Source organism: Pithys albifrons, chromosome 12 (assembly GCF_047495875.1).
Source record: "Pithys albifrons albifrons isolate INPA30051 chromosome 12, PitAlb_v1, whole genome shotgun sequence".
Classification (NCBI taxonomy): domain Eukaryota; kingdom Metazoa; phylum Chordata; class Aves; order Passeriformes; family Thamnophilidae; genus Pithys; species Pithys albifrons.
In genome coordinates this window covers 13803036-13816877 of record NC_092469.1, presented here as the reverse complement: position 1 = coordinate 13816877, position 13842 = coordinate 13803036, and the positions used below count along the sequence as shown (strand labels likewise).

The window sequence follows — 13842 nt, the reverse complement described above, 5'->3', positions numbered from 1 at the left end:
GATGGAATACTTTATTCATGTGAACACTCCAATCCTGGCCCTTCCTGCCTGCTGCAGCTGCTCCCATCTTCTTGACAGTGTGAACAAGGAGGATTTCTTCATCAGCTTGCTTAAACACCCCCCAGCATCATCATACCCCACAAACAAGTACAAACAGTTTGGCTTTGTCTGGACAGGAGCAGAGGGCGGAGGGGCAGGGAGTGCTGTGGGACTGGCAGAGCAGGGAGAAGGGCTCCAGCCCACAGCTTGCACACGCAGGGCAGCCATGAAACCTTCCCGCAGTTCCACTCTCACCACCAAATATGCCAGCACCCTCCCAGCCTTGGCAGCTCCTCCTGCAGCCAGAAGCACCTGGGGTTGGCAAAGGATGGGTGCCACCACTCCTTCTCCTTGGAAAGCTGCTGCCAGAATCACAGTGGTGTCTTCTGTCACCTGCTGGGCCATTTAACCCTCGAAGTGCCCCATGCCCACTGACAAATACCCTCCCCACAATATTACAGTAAAAGGAAAAACCTGTATGTTGAGACATACAGGCTGAGTCTTGGGTTCCCGTGCTGGGTGGTCCAGCGGTGGCCAGCAGCCCCCAAGCAGCCCATGGGCACAGAAGGGAGCAGGATCCACCGTGGCCACCCCTGGCACATCAGGGCTTCATCCTGCTCAGTCTGATGTCACGTTCGATTTCAAACTGCCTGTGATCCACACGCTCCAGGAATGCTTTCCTCTCGATGTACCTGCAGGGAGGCAGAGGCTGTAAGCAGTGCCTGTAGCAACCAGTGGCAAAGCCCACCTAAAGGGATGAGCAAGGAGGGAAGGCACCATCCACCTCCCTCCCTCTCTCTCCATGAGCTGATCACCACACTGAACATCTTCTATGGCCCTGGCTACTGGCTGTCTCCCCACAGAGGTGTGAGATGAGGGGTCCCCATAGATTGGAGATCTGAACTGGCTGCTTCTGCTTCCAGCTCTTTTCCTACAGCTGAGAAATGTCCTTCACAGACACCTCAGAGGGGTTCAGAACAGGCCTTCACACCACCCAGAAAAGCACCTCAAACCCAACCACAGCAGCACAACCCATGATACAAGCTGGTAACAGGCTCAGGGAGCATTAAGGATACAAAGAGCATCATCCAGCAAACCTGCAGCAGCTCGGGGATGCAGGCCAGGGGCTTCCCACCCACAGAGGAGCTTCTAACCACCACTGAGTATTTACTGCCGCCCTTCAGAGAGGCACCTGAGTGCTGTGAGGAATAAGGCACGCCTGTGCCTGGAAGAGCACCTTGCCACTCATTAATGGCATGCAGCTGAATTTTAATGTACTTCTCTGCAAACCCTTGCCACAGACAGCCCGGGGGCTGTGCTACTAATTAACCTACAGAGGGAGTGAAATTGCAATTCAAAACAGGAGCTGTAATTGAATCATCACAATTGTTTTGCATTTGTTCCAGGGTGGCAAACGCTGGACTGCCATGACAAGGTCATTATGCTTGTGTGTGAGATGCATGGGGAGCCACAGCGTTCAGCTTCTCCGTTGGTCACTGCTTTTCCTGCATCGCAGCTGGTGACTGCTCACCAAGCAAGACTGAAGGCTGAGGGAAGATGAGCATCACAGGCTCTGCAGTTTTCCAGGCTGCTGGGTGGTTGGTAGTGTGCACTGAGGTGCCCAAGACAAGCTACGTGGGAAGGTTTACACCCTCTTCCACCATCAGCAAGGTTCCCTCTCACACAGAAGGACCTTTCGTGATGAGATCTCTTCAAGGTCAGGCAGGATGGGGCTCTAAGCAATCTGATCCAGTTGAAGATATCCCTGCTTAGTGCTGGGGGTAGGATTAGATGGCCCTTAAACATCCCTTCCAACCTAAACCATTTCATGATTCTGTGATTCTTTATGCTACAACTATCAAACCAGTGCTGAATGCTCCCAGCACCAGGGTGCCTTTGCCCTTGCTGCAAGGGATGGTCCTGACACTCCTGCCCACCCAGCCACCATTGGAAATTAATTAATGCAGATTCATTTCAGTGATTCCCTCAAGTGTATGAACAGCCCCATGTGTTCCTGCTGCCACCCCATCCCCACGGCAGCTCCAGCTTGCCTTGTGCTGACACAACTGGGTCAGCTCCTCTCCGCCGGCTGCGGGGGGCAGGGACAGCACGGCGCAATGCAGACGATGAGCTGGCTGTGAGGAGGTATTGTCCTGGCCCCCTCCCTTACCGTCGGAGAAGGGCTGTGCACCGACACCCCCTCCCCACACTGGTTCAGGAAAGGCGAGCAGGGGAGCGTCACTTTCCTTCACCCTTGCAAGCAGGGAGGTGACCCGTTCCTGGGGCCAGGCTCAGAGAGGCCACGGGAAGGAAGTCGAGGGGTCACGCAGTGTATTACAGCGTGTCACATTGCTGGGTGTGTGGTTTTCCTCCCCCTCCACTGCTAAACACCAACCACAACCACAGCTGGGAAGGCAAGGACAGGAGTTACTGCTGTTACTCTGGGAACACTATGACTGCCTGGGCAGCAACTGCCTGAGCTACTGAACCTGAAGCTCCTTTGGCCCCTCTGCAATATCCCTCTTCCAATGGGTCAGCAAATGGGAAAGCAAGGGGTCAGTGCCTTCAGACTCCTCCTCCTCCACGACTGCTGTGCCTCTCCTGTGGGCAGGACCTGGCTCCCGGGGGATCGATATGGATCATGAACCAGGAATGTGGTCTCACAGACACAGCCAGCAGTGCTGCATGGAGGAGGAATTGCGACGTCACCCCCGGCTTTGTCCTTGGCCAGCCCCAGCAAAGTGCTGTAGGGGCCAGAGCAGACCCTCCAGGCACTATCTGTGCATACACAGGGGCCTGGCTGGCTTGTGCTACAGGCACAGAGGCTGGAGGTGCTGATGGACATGAGCAGGGCCGTTGCAGGGTTGGTGCAAGCCTCTCTGTGCCCGGAACTCTCTGCAGCAGCTGCATACTGTCTCTGTTCTCAGCCAGCTCTGTGCGACTGACACCAAGGTGACGCCAAACATGGTCCAAAGTGCACAAGTGAGGCACAAACACCCATCTTGTGCTTGTCTAAACAACCTTTGCTACCTGAATCAATACCTTCCAGTAAATTATCAACCTGCCTGGAAACAGGGCAGCTGTGATCCACAGCAGAGGAAAGTAAATCCACTGAGAGCAAGGCTGTCTCTGGTAACAAGGGCAGTTGCTAGCTGCTCTGGGGAGGGTCTCGGTGGTGCTGCCTGTCCCCTGCCAGTTGCCATCAGTCACCCGGTGCAGGAGTGCACGGGTTGGCTGCTCCCCCTCGGGGCAGCCCTACAAAAGTGGCCCAATTAAGAGGCCTCTAACACATTTCCATTTATGAAGCACATCAGAGAGATCAACAGCAAAGGAGATAGCTGCCTCCTCTCCTTACTCCAGCCCCGCCTGTCCAATACAGGACAGGCCCTCAGGACCTGATACAGACAGGCTGCACAAGCCCAGATCCTGCTCCCAAGGAAAGGCAAATCACTGGCTGGGGCTGTTGATACAATGGGTGGAAAATCAGAGGCAAGGGAGGACAGAGCCAAGGGGCGGCAGTGTGCCCTCTGCCTCGGGAATCCTGGGCCCAGGCTGTGGCTGGCTGATAACTGGCACTGGCAGCAGAAAGATGCCACAGCCCCACTGCTCCATTGCCTGCTGGTGTTCTGGCCAAGCACATGTTGCTGCCGGAGAAGGGTCTGGGAGGTGCAAGGCACAGGGAGCTCTGGGCTGTGAACAACTTCTGCAAGGCTACCACAAACAAGAAATTCAGCCTGCCTTTCCTCCTGAACAAAAAGTAATGCTTCCTGCCTTCCTCGAGACATGCATGGAGCACCTCTGTAAGGGCACAGGCAAGCGTGGCATCGAGCAAACGTCTCCAGGAGCAGGCTGTGCGTTTCCTCATCAGGCAGACATTTACAATCACACAGTAGGACACGTGAGGAGCAGAGGTTTCTAACAGCATCAAGGACTAAAGGCAGTGCCCCACTTCCTTCTGCCTGGGTTGAAGGGTTAACAACAGCTCATTACAATTTTTATAGAGATGTGTAAATGATTGCCCACTGAAGGGTGAGCACAGCTGACATCATTAAAGCAGAAGAGGGGGCTGCAGAAGGGACAACAGGCTCCTGTGAAATAACCTGAGGCCTGCAGCAGCCGTGCCTGTGTGACCTGCCCCCAGGCAGGCTGGCTGCTCCTTAGGGATGCCACACCCTTCACGCTGTGGGCATTTAGAGGTGGCCTACAAGCAGAAATGAAGTGGGCCACACCTCCACCAGTGCTCCTCCCTTCTGCCTTCCTTCACCTTGATGTGGAAGAAATTCCCAGTGAGCAGATACCCAGTCGATCCTCTCATATTATATGCCTGACTAGCACAAACACATTTGAAAGGAGTGTGTAAAGTTATCATGGCATCACGTTTCTCACTTGTTTAATGACAAAACCCCTTTGCCAAGGGCTCAGCAGATTTTCCAGACTGGGATGTGACAGGCAACAAACCCCCAAACAGTTCAAGATTAAAGACACTCTTAAAATTGCTGCTCTGCCTTGCTCATCTTTTCAATGTGCTGATCCCTCCTCTGGCCTTCAAGGACCATTACATGAGCATCTTTGGAAAGGTCTGCCATGTGTGAAGAGTGACCTGTCCTGCTTAAATGTGGTGGGAAAGCAAGCAGCACTGGCCAAGAAAGGTTGGAGTACTAGGTTTGGGAACACAAGACATGGCACAAACACTGCTCTGCCACGCCTCTATGTGGTGTAAATCATTCATCTCCTTGGATTTCAGGGATCTCAGAGGAACACCTGACCCTCTCCAGCAACTCCTACTGAATTGCTCTACTCGTTCAAGGGCATGTGACCAGAAACAGATCAGGGGACATCTGATGGAGAATGAGTGTTGTGGAAGGGTGCAAAACCAAACTGAAAATATCTATTTGATAAGTTTGACAGTTATAAAATGTGCTTCAAATATAAAATCCAATCTGTTGGAATGCAGAAGCTCTGAGTTTTTCCTGCTGGGTAAAAGAACAGCTTATAATAAAATACATTTTACGATCTGTCCACTAAGCCGGCTACGTTTTCCCAGAGCTTAGCAAAGCACTTGTAGAGGAAATGCTGCTTCTGATCTCATTATCACTCCCTGCAGTGCATGTTATTAACTTTCTGTTTTATTTACAGCATTGCCATTTACTTTTATGATACTTCCATTAACTTCATTGGAGTGAACATTGCTTGATGCACACAACCAACGCCCAGCACTGCCATAATTTTGACGCACCTTGCCAGCTGTTCTGGGTTTGCAAATATCTTTATGAAGGAGGAGGGAGAACAGATGCAGCTGGAACATGTCATTTGAAGAACAGAACAAAAACCATACCTCCCAATTTGAAAAAAGAAAATGGGGCAAAGGCAACTCTGTTTCCTCAAGGGAGTGCTGGATTAGACTGGTTCACACTGCATCTGTGCCATGAGTAGGAGAGCTGATAAAGCCAGACATTGGCTGGACTTGGAGAACGCACAAGGTTGTTAGCAGAGAGTGATAGGTGTTTGCAGACTTACCTGTCTCGCTGTGACATCTACAGCAGCTACTGGCTTTATGTATCCCTAGAATAAATCCTCAAGAAATCTCATGGGTTTTCTGAACTCCGTAGCAGGCACCAGACTTCCTACATGTATAGGAAGTGGTAGGAGATGCTGGACTACTATTAGGTAAAGTCCCTCCCTCTTACCCGTCTTTCCCTCGATTGTGGATTGCCAGCTCCTCCACGATCCCCTCCTCCTCCTTGAAGTTCTCCCAGTCCAGTTTAGATTTCTCCAGTGTGCTCATCTTCTGCTTCTTGGCACCAATCTTCCCCAGGAGGCTACTCATACCGCTTGGCCTCTTCACCCTGATGGAGATTAGGGAGACGGCAATTAAATGCAGAGCTGAGACGTGAGAGTGGTGGCCTTGATGCTGGTGAGCCACTGCCACTAAACAGATGGCCACCAACTCCAGGCATCTTGCAGGCAGCAAGGTCACGCTTCCTGCAGATCCTGATCCACCATTCCCCTGGAAGCAGCAGAGTTCATTACACACATATCTCAAGTGCTTGCTTTTTGTGGAAGGGCTTTTTCATTTATCTTCTTAAGAGAACAGAGAGCTTTCAGGCCAAAAGAGATCATTAAATCATCTAGTTTGACCTCTTATATACACCAGGCCAAGCCATTTCACTGATCACCTCTGTGCTAAGCCTGGTTCTTTGTCTTCAGTTAAAGTGTTGTTTTCTGGAAGGGATCCAGCTTCAGTGCGTCACCAGCGCTGACAACACATCTAGGAATTAACCATTTCATTGCTATTAACACTTAATTTTCTCTAGCTTTAGGTTCTGGTTGCTGCTGCCTATTCTAAATCCAAGAGCACTCTGGTCTCCAGGTAAGACTCACTAGTGACATACTCATAGACCATAATGAATTTACATCTGAATTAAATTTTGTGCAAACAGATAGAGCTGTTTTGCCTCTCATTAAAATGCATTTTGTTCCAGCCCACATGTCACTTCTCAGGTTTTGTTCCCCTGCTTACTTTTCAACACTCTTTGAAGATGGGGGCACCAGAACGGCCCCATAGTCCTCCTGATCTGTTTCTGTCCAAGGATTGCCTAAATCCTGTTAGTTACACTACTGTGTGACACGTTGAGTCCCAGTGCACGTGCACAGCAATCCCACACCACCTCCAAGGTCCCTCTTTGGGAGGAAGACCACTTTGGTCTTTCATTACCTTGTCCTTAGAGGAGTGAAATCCCACCCTTGTGGCGCGGCCCCCTGAATCTCTCTTTATGCTGGGAAAAGTACACACACACAGACTCAAGTCGGCTGGGTTGCCCTCTCAAGGAAGACAACTCTCAGGGATAGGAACCCATAAAACAAACTCAATTTAACCCTTCTTAAACCCCCCCAGGAGAGGGGGGCAAACAGCATCCCACTGAACTCAGTGTTTACACACATTCCAGAGATAACTTCAGGTCTGCAGGGCCTTTGCCTCTGCAAGAAGCCAGAGAGGAAATGACTCTCGTTCCTGAGAGATGGAGGAATCTGGGGAGGGGGGCCCAAGGAAGGCAGCCAGGTGAGCGTGGTAAATTGCTCTCCATCAGTGCTCTCTGAGCACAGTCCTGCCCAGGGGTTGCCATTCTTGGGAACATATCCAAAGCTGTCCTTATCGGATCATTAGTGTGGTTTATGCTTCCCTAATTTGCAAGCCTCTAAAGGAAAACAATTCTGCAGTTTATGTGGAATTAAATCAAAGAAAATGACAACTCTGTAAGCCCCAGCCAGAAGCCTCTCAATGCAAGAATGACTGGCCAGAGTCACTTGGGGTAGCAGCTTCCTGACATAGATATATTTGGACTACAGATTCTGGATTAAGGGCAACTTGGCAGGCTCGATAGCCCCTGGATGAAGCTGCCTGCCCCTGCTCATACTGCCCAACCAGAGGAGCAGAATGTCCTAGGACCTGGCCCTCTTATTTTCTTCATTCCCTGCCCCATGGCTGGAGCACAGACCAACAAGCCAGCCCTTTTCACTCTGCAGGGACACAGAATACATTGGATGGTCTTTGATTCGCCTTTATCTCTGAGCATCTCATCAAGATGTCTACAGCCCTTCACATCATGATCACACAATAAAACCTTGACCCTTGCTCAGCACCCAATTCTACCTTACTTTTCAAGACTTGATGGCTCCAGGTATTCTTATCTGAAGGTAGCAGGAAAGTGGTGCTAGAGGGTAAAATGGACAAAGATGTTCTCAGCACAAGATAAAACTGAAGAGATTTGGTTCCCACATCTGGCTATCCAGGACTACACAAGCTTTGCACAACCACCAAACAATGTATCAGTGAAGCAGAGATTGAAGGTGGTGTCCCTTGTCCCTATATTTCTCCTAAGTGTTTTTCTGGGGAAAAAACCCACAGTGAACAAGCCATCTCACCTGTCCAAGGGCACCCACAGCTCATCTGCTAACCCTTTCATGGGTGGGAGCCCCACAGCCACTGTCAGCTGAACTGCAGACAGGCCTGACTCTGCAAAGGACACAGCATGCACCTGGAAAAACCCACTTGAAGCTGTTTCAGGATCTCTCCTGTGTGGTAGAGGAATATCTGCCCTGCAGAGGGACAAGCAGGTTCAGAGGCAGCCTCACACATGACCTGATGAGATGATACCTTTTCAGCAGAACCCTGGGCTGTTGGATGCTGGTGGGGAAGAGCTGAGTTGGGACAGGGGCCAATTGGCCAAGCTGGGCTGCCAAACACATCCTGCATGAAACACAGACAGAGACGTGCTGATAGGCCACTGCTGTCCCCAAACCACACTGGAGGATATACAGGAGGGAAGGGAACCAAAGGCAAGATGGTTCATAGTCAGAGGTGGAAGAAGAGGTGGTTCTGGCTTCACAGCAGGGAGCAGGGGCTGTAAGATGGATGAGGGTTGCTCATCAAGCACCTTGTCTCCCATGGTAATTTCTGTCATAAATTAACAATGTCTACATGCACACACCCACCTGTAATGGTGCTCAAGGCCTCTGCACCTCCTCTTGGCCATGGACCTCAGGAATATCTCTTAAGAGATACAGTTCACCCCACGTTTGAAGTTACACAGGCTAGGCTAGCACATGGACCTCCATCAAGCACACCCAGATAACCACAAGAACACTCACAAGACAACAGCTCCTTCAAGGCAAGGAAACCCGATGAAAAAGGGCAGGCTATGTTGCACCCTTGTGTTGATGACTACTCAACAAACACTGTTAATATCCAGTGTCAGGCCCATGCTGGAAATGGGCTCTGGGCAGGATGACCTGGCTCTGCTCCTGCCCAGACAATTCTGTGCTGCTGCAGCAGGACCAAGCCTGGGCCGGGCAATGAGATGGGGCCAGGTACAGGCTGAAGGACATGTTCAAGTCTGCTGCTGAGTCTTCACTCCACGCTGAGCCTTTCATCACCCTGAATAAATCCAACAGCAAACCTGGGGGTGGGAATTCCTATGCTTGTGCCAAAATGAAGTAAATGAGAGACATTAAAGTCCAATTAAAAACTTGCTTGGCCTTAAATGCCTCATCTGTTTAAAACACAAGTAAAGGGGCCTGATTAATTGCATTCAGTGCCAATAAGAGGAATTATTACCCTTTTTGTACTCATTAAGGGTATCTGCTGTGGCATCTTTAATCACTAAGGCATTTAAAAGAGAGAAAGTAATTTGCTAAGACATAATGGATCCCGGGGATGAGGATTGGGACAATCGCCTATTTAGGACACAAAGACATGCTCTGAATTTTCACAATTAAAAAAGCACAGCCAAAGTCAGCCCCTGAACCAGCAAAAAACCCCAGTGCTGAGGAGCTCTGCCTTGGTGAGGGGGATTCCCCTGCACCATCTAATGCCGTGAGGATAAAGACTGCCTGTGCATCATCTGGTATGGTCAGACCCAGGGACAAGCAGCAAGCCATGAGCTCCCTTGCTTTCCCACTGTAAGTGAACACACTCTGTATTCCTGTCCTTAACAATGAGGCTTCCTCCCAGCTCAGTGTGAGCCTCCAGCTCAACCAGGACATTGGAGAATTGCTGCTATACCAATGATAAAGTGTCACTGCCGCCTGTAATCCCTGTGATATGAAGGTCAGCAGCATGTGGGAAATGGATGCCTGCACCAAAGAGACAGAGTTCATCACGAGCTTTAGAAAATAATCTTCCAGTCAATTGGGAATATGGCTACAAAGGTCTCATAGTGCATCCCACCAGCCAAAGCCAGATGAGTTCCTCTCACACCCGCCCAGAGAGAGGTGCTCTGAAGGCCTCCTGACATCAACTCCCCATGGCAGCAGAAGTTTCAGCACTTCATCAGCCTTTCACTTATGCAAGTCTTTCCCAATGATTAAATTTCTTGTTCTGCCTATGGCTTGGTATCTTCTTCCTAGTAGCTACTAAGAACAGATCATTCCCTCGCTTTCTGCAGCAGCCTTTTATGTCTTTGAAAGCTTTTCGTATCGCCTCCCCACTCAGCTTGCTCTTTCCTAGACTAAACAATCCCAGGTCCTTTCAAGCTTTTCTCATTCCTCATCGCTTCCAGCCCTCTGACCACTCTCACTGCTCTTCCTAGACTCTCTGCTATTGGCCCATATCTTCCTTGAAATGCAGCATCCGAAATGGGAATAGTTCCAGTGATGGATTTACCAGCACTGGGAGCAGGAGGATGCTTCAGATGCCTTGCAACGCATGCAACTCCTTACACAGCCCCTGTGACGTTTGTCTTTTTCACAACCATGCGACAACATTGACTCATGTCAAACTCATGTGATTCACTGAGGTATCTGTCTGCTCTGCTGCTGCCAAGCCATTTCCTTCCTCTATCCAAGCAGAACATTCCTGCTACTCCAAGGCTACCCTTTGCACTGTGCTGCCCCTCCTGTTTGCCCTCACATTTCCCTCAACACAGTGGATCTTGGATGTCTCTGCCAATCAGCCTCTCCTACGCACAACAGCCATGATGCAGCTGTTGGAGATGAACACTGGGGAAAGTACCTCCCCTCTTTGTGAAATACCTATGGAAACTACTCAGCAGCTGAACCAGCACCAGCTGGCCAAAGATCAAGCTGATGGCCAGCACCAGGCAGGGACCAGCAGGGTCAGACTGAAGGAGCTGTAACAGTTCATGTTGTTCAACTCCAGTGAATAAAGTGAGCCCAAAGGACACCTGTTCACATGTTGACCAAGGAGCCAGCAGTGTCCCCAGCTTTAGCCTGACCTTCATCCACCCTGGGGGATCACAGTCCCTCTGCTGCAATGTTTCTGTTGGCTCTGTGGAAGTGTGCAGACCATAGACCCTGCACAGCTTCTCCATCCACCTTGTAACATCCTTCTTGTTGTGGGTAACAACTTCCGCAGCAGGAAGATCCTACTTCTGTCATCTGTCTATCAATACTTTTAACAACAGCTCAATTTGTAAGAAGAAAACGCTTAACACAAAACTTGATGTTACTGATGCTTAGCTAACATCCCAATGCTCCCTGAGCCCTCTCCTTGTTATGCCGTGTTTTGGGGAAATAAAGTGAGCAAACACACTGAGGACAGTCACTGACATACACAAGTCACAAATGAGATGCTTCCTTTGCCCCACTAATGAAACAAACCCATCCTGTTCTGCCAGGGAGGACCTTGTGCAAAGTGGCTGCTGCAAGACTTTGACAAGAAGCACATTTTTTTAGATTATCATGATTCTGACAGTGGGGCATCTCTGGCCTCATCACAGGCTTTTGAAATCTCCCAGAGCAGAGACAAATTGATGGTGGCCACTCCATCACCTTCCAGCATAACCCTGACATTAGCTCAGCTGGTGCTCTAGCATGATGCCGACTATGCCAAGGTTCAATCCCTGTACCTTCATTTAAAGAGTGGACTCAATGATCCTTGTGTGTCCCTTCCAATGCAGAACATTCTGTGATTCTGTGATAAAATATCTGGTGACTCTCCACGAGGCACTGCAGAGCAATTTTTCCTTTTGCAGCAATAAATGTGGGCTCACAGAGGTGACATAATCTCATCAGGAGGAAATCTTGTAAGACCAGGAAAGCCTCCATATCTCCTGCCCTAGCCTTTGCAAGCAGATTTTCAAAGAAAACACTAATTAGCATGTAAAAAGGCAGGTTATACCTACAACCTAAAAAAAAATCCACTTTCAAGGAAGGTTCAGAACTTGGATGGATAGTTTTTGTTGTGTGTTAGATGATGAGACCACTGCAAGGGCAAACGCACTTATGGTGTCTGGTAGAAGAGAAAATGCAGGAGGCATTAATTCCCAGACCTCCAGTAGGGCTGCATGGCTTTGCAAATCTCCAAGCAGCTCAAACACAGCTAGAGCACAAACTGCTACCCTGCTGCTCCCTGCTACACCAGCAGCACATCCGATCCCACCATCAGGACAGGATGCTCATGAGTAAATGTCACTGAGTGCAGAAAGATGGCACCTCAGGCCCTGCAGACCTCAAAGTACCATGTTCATGATGAAGTCCTGGCTCTCCCACAGCCCCTCTCCTGCTCTCCTCCCTTCCTCACTGGGCCTGTGATGTTTATTTGCAGCACAGTGACAGCAGCTCTGTTCCTGTCAGCCCAAGTGCTTCGATGGCAGGGATGCAGGTGAGAAACTCGACCACTCAACAAAGAGAAGAGCACAAAGGTTTTGGACATGGTAATATCTCTTCCTGCCGTGATCTGCTCTAAAGCTGAATATTTCACTTAACAGCAGGAAATGGTTCTCATACAAACAAACCCACAGCTGGGCAACTGATATATAACCAGTAAATACTTTCCTTTTAATAAAGTGGAAGATTCCTGCCCAGGGCACACGGATCACCCACCCCACCATCTTCCCTTCAAACAACAACATGCATGGTGTGTGAGAGACACTGCCCAAGGAGGATGCATGCAGAGAGCAGGCTGGTGCCTCATGTGCCACCTCTACTATTCACTCTCAGCCTCTCCAGACAGGCTTCCTTGGCAGAGGAGTGAAAATGCTGGCGGGGGGAAAAGGGGCACGTGTCAGGAAGGGAAGTGTAGTGACATCTTCCCCTTTGGGTCAGGGTGGTCTGGCTGGCTGGAGCAGACAGCAGCAGAACAACAGTGCCTGGTATTGCCAGGAACCTTCCCCAGAATGACATAACAGGTCTTCTTCAGATTATCAAATCAACTGTCTATTTTCATCCCTCACTCCATGTAACTGGCCAAGGACAGAAGAGTCTCCCAGGCAAAACCCAACTGCATTTCCACTTTTTCTCCCTCTACCTGGTATCGCTTCCCCAAGAGGCTTTGGGATTGATGCAGAGAGCAGTCTGTCTTGTTTTCAGCTCTGCCTGTCACAACAGGTATTTAAAAAAAGCAAAAAGAAACCCTTCCTAATGCCAAACAAACAAACACTGAAATCCCAGGTGGAAAATAAAAAGCAAGCAAGGAGGAAATTAAGATAAAAGCAGGGTGGATGGTGCAGGAAGGCTGGTGATGGTCTTGTTGGGAGGGCAGCACCCAGGGCAGGCTGGCAGGGAGAGGACTGATGGATTCCCACTGCCTGGCCAGGGCAGTACAGCCCAGGAAACTCATTGGCAACACAGGTGCCTCTCCATATGCTCCACTTGCTGAGCTGGTAGCAGGCAATGAGCATTTACACTCCAGAGCACACAAAACGAGCTGAAGAACCTGCCCGAAGTGCTCTGTGAACAGCAGTGCTTTCTGACATGGGGTTATAAACCCGTATCCTTCTAGTGAGAGCTGTAAAACTTCCTGCACTCTGAAGAGTGACATGCACCAAACCACTGTGGAAAAGCAGCCATGGCTGGGACAAAACCCATTTGGTGGTGCTACAGGGCACAGAAGAGCAGGCAGTCATGTCCAAAGGCAGCAAGAGATGCGAGTGCATTGGAAAACTGCAATTATAGGGCTGTGGTCTGGCCAGAAGGCCAGGCTGGGTTTTGCTGTACAGAGAGCTCTGAGGGCAGGAGTCAGCTCCCAGTGAAAGTGGTGAGTACAATGACACCTCCAGAAGGTGAGTGGTCTGACTGCAGCAGGACCAGCTTGAAGTACTTACAAGGAACAAGGAAATGTGGGTTTTAACTCAAGCCAACAGTGTGAGTTAACTTTTCTCAGGCTTTTGTTTGGGCTTGCCAATGCACACTAACCCCAAGTTTCTTTGTCATCACTGCTGGTGCAATCTGAAGAGGCTTCTGATGTCATGCCATACTCCCTGAGACCTCAGACAGCCTCATGATGGAGACTCCTACCTGAACACTGGTGTCCACAACTTCTTCCCACTTGCAGGAATTCTTTGA

General features: G+C 49.9%; 1 protein-coding gene across 1 annotated transcript in view; it reads right to left on the bottom strand.

Annotated features, from left to right (window-relative positions):
* Nucleotides 1-13842, bottom strand: part of CFDP1 (craniofacial development protein 1) — a 62840-nt gene continuing 48998 nt past the window's right edge. The window contains exons 6-7 of the mRNA XM_071567731.1: nucleotides 5727-5885; nucleotides 1-731 (exon numbers count right to left, since the gene is read on the bottom strand). Coding sequence (XP_071423832.1) covers nucleotides 641-731; nucleotides 5727-5885 — 250 coding nt within the window. The 3' untranslated portion in view covers nucleotides 1-640. The remainder of the gene's footprint in view (nucleotides 732-5726; nucleotides 5886-13842) is intronic.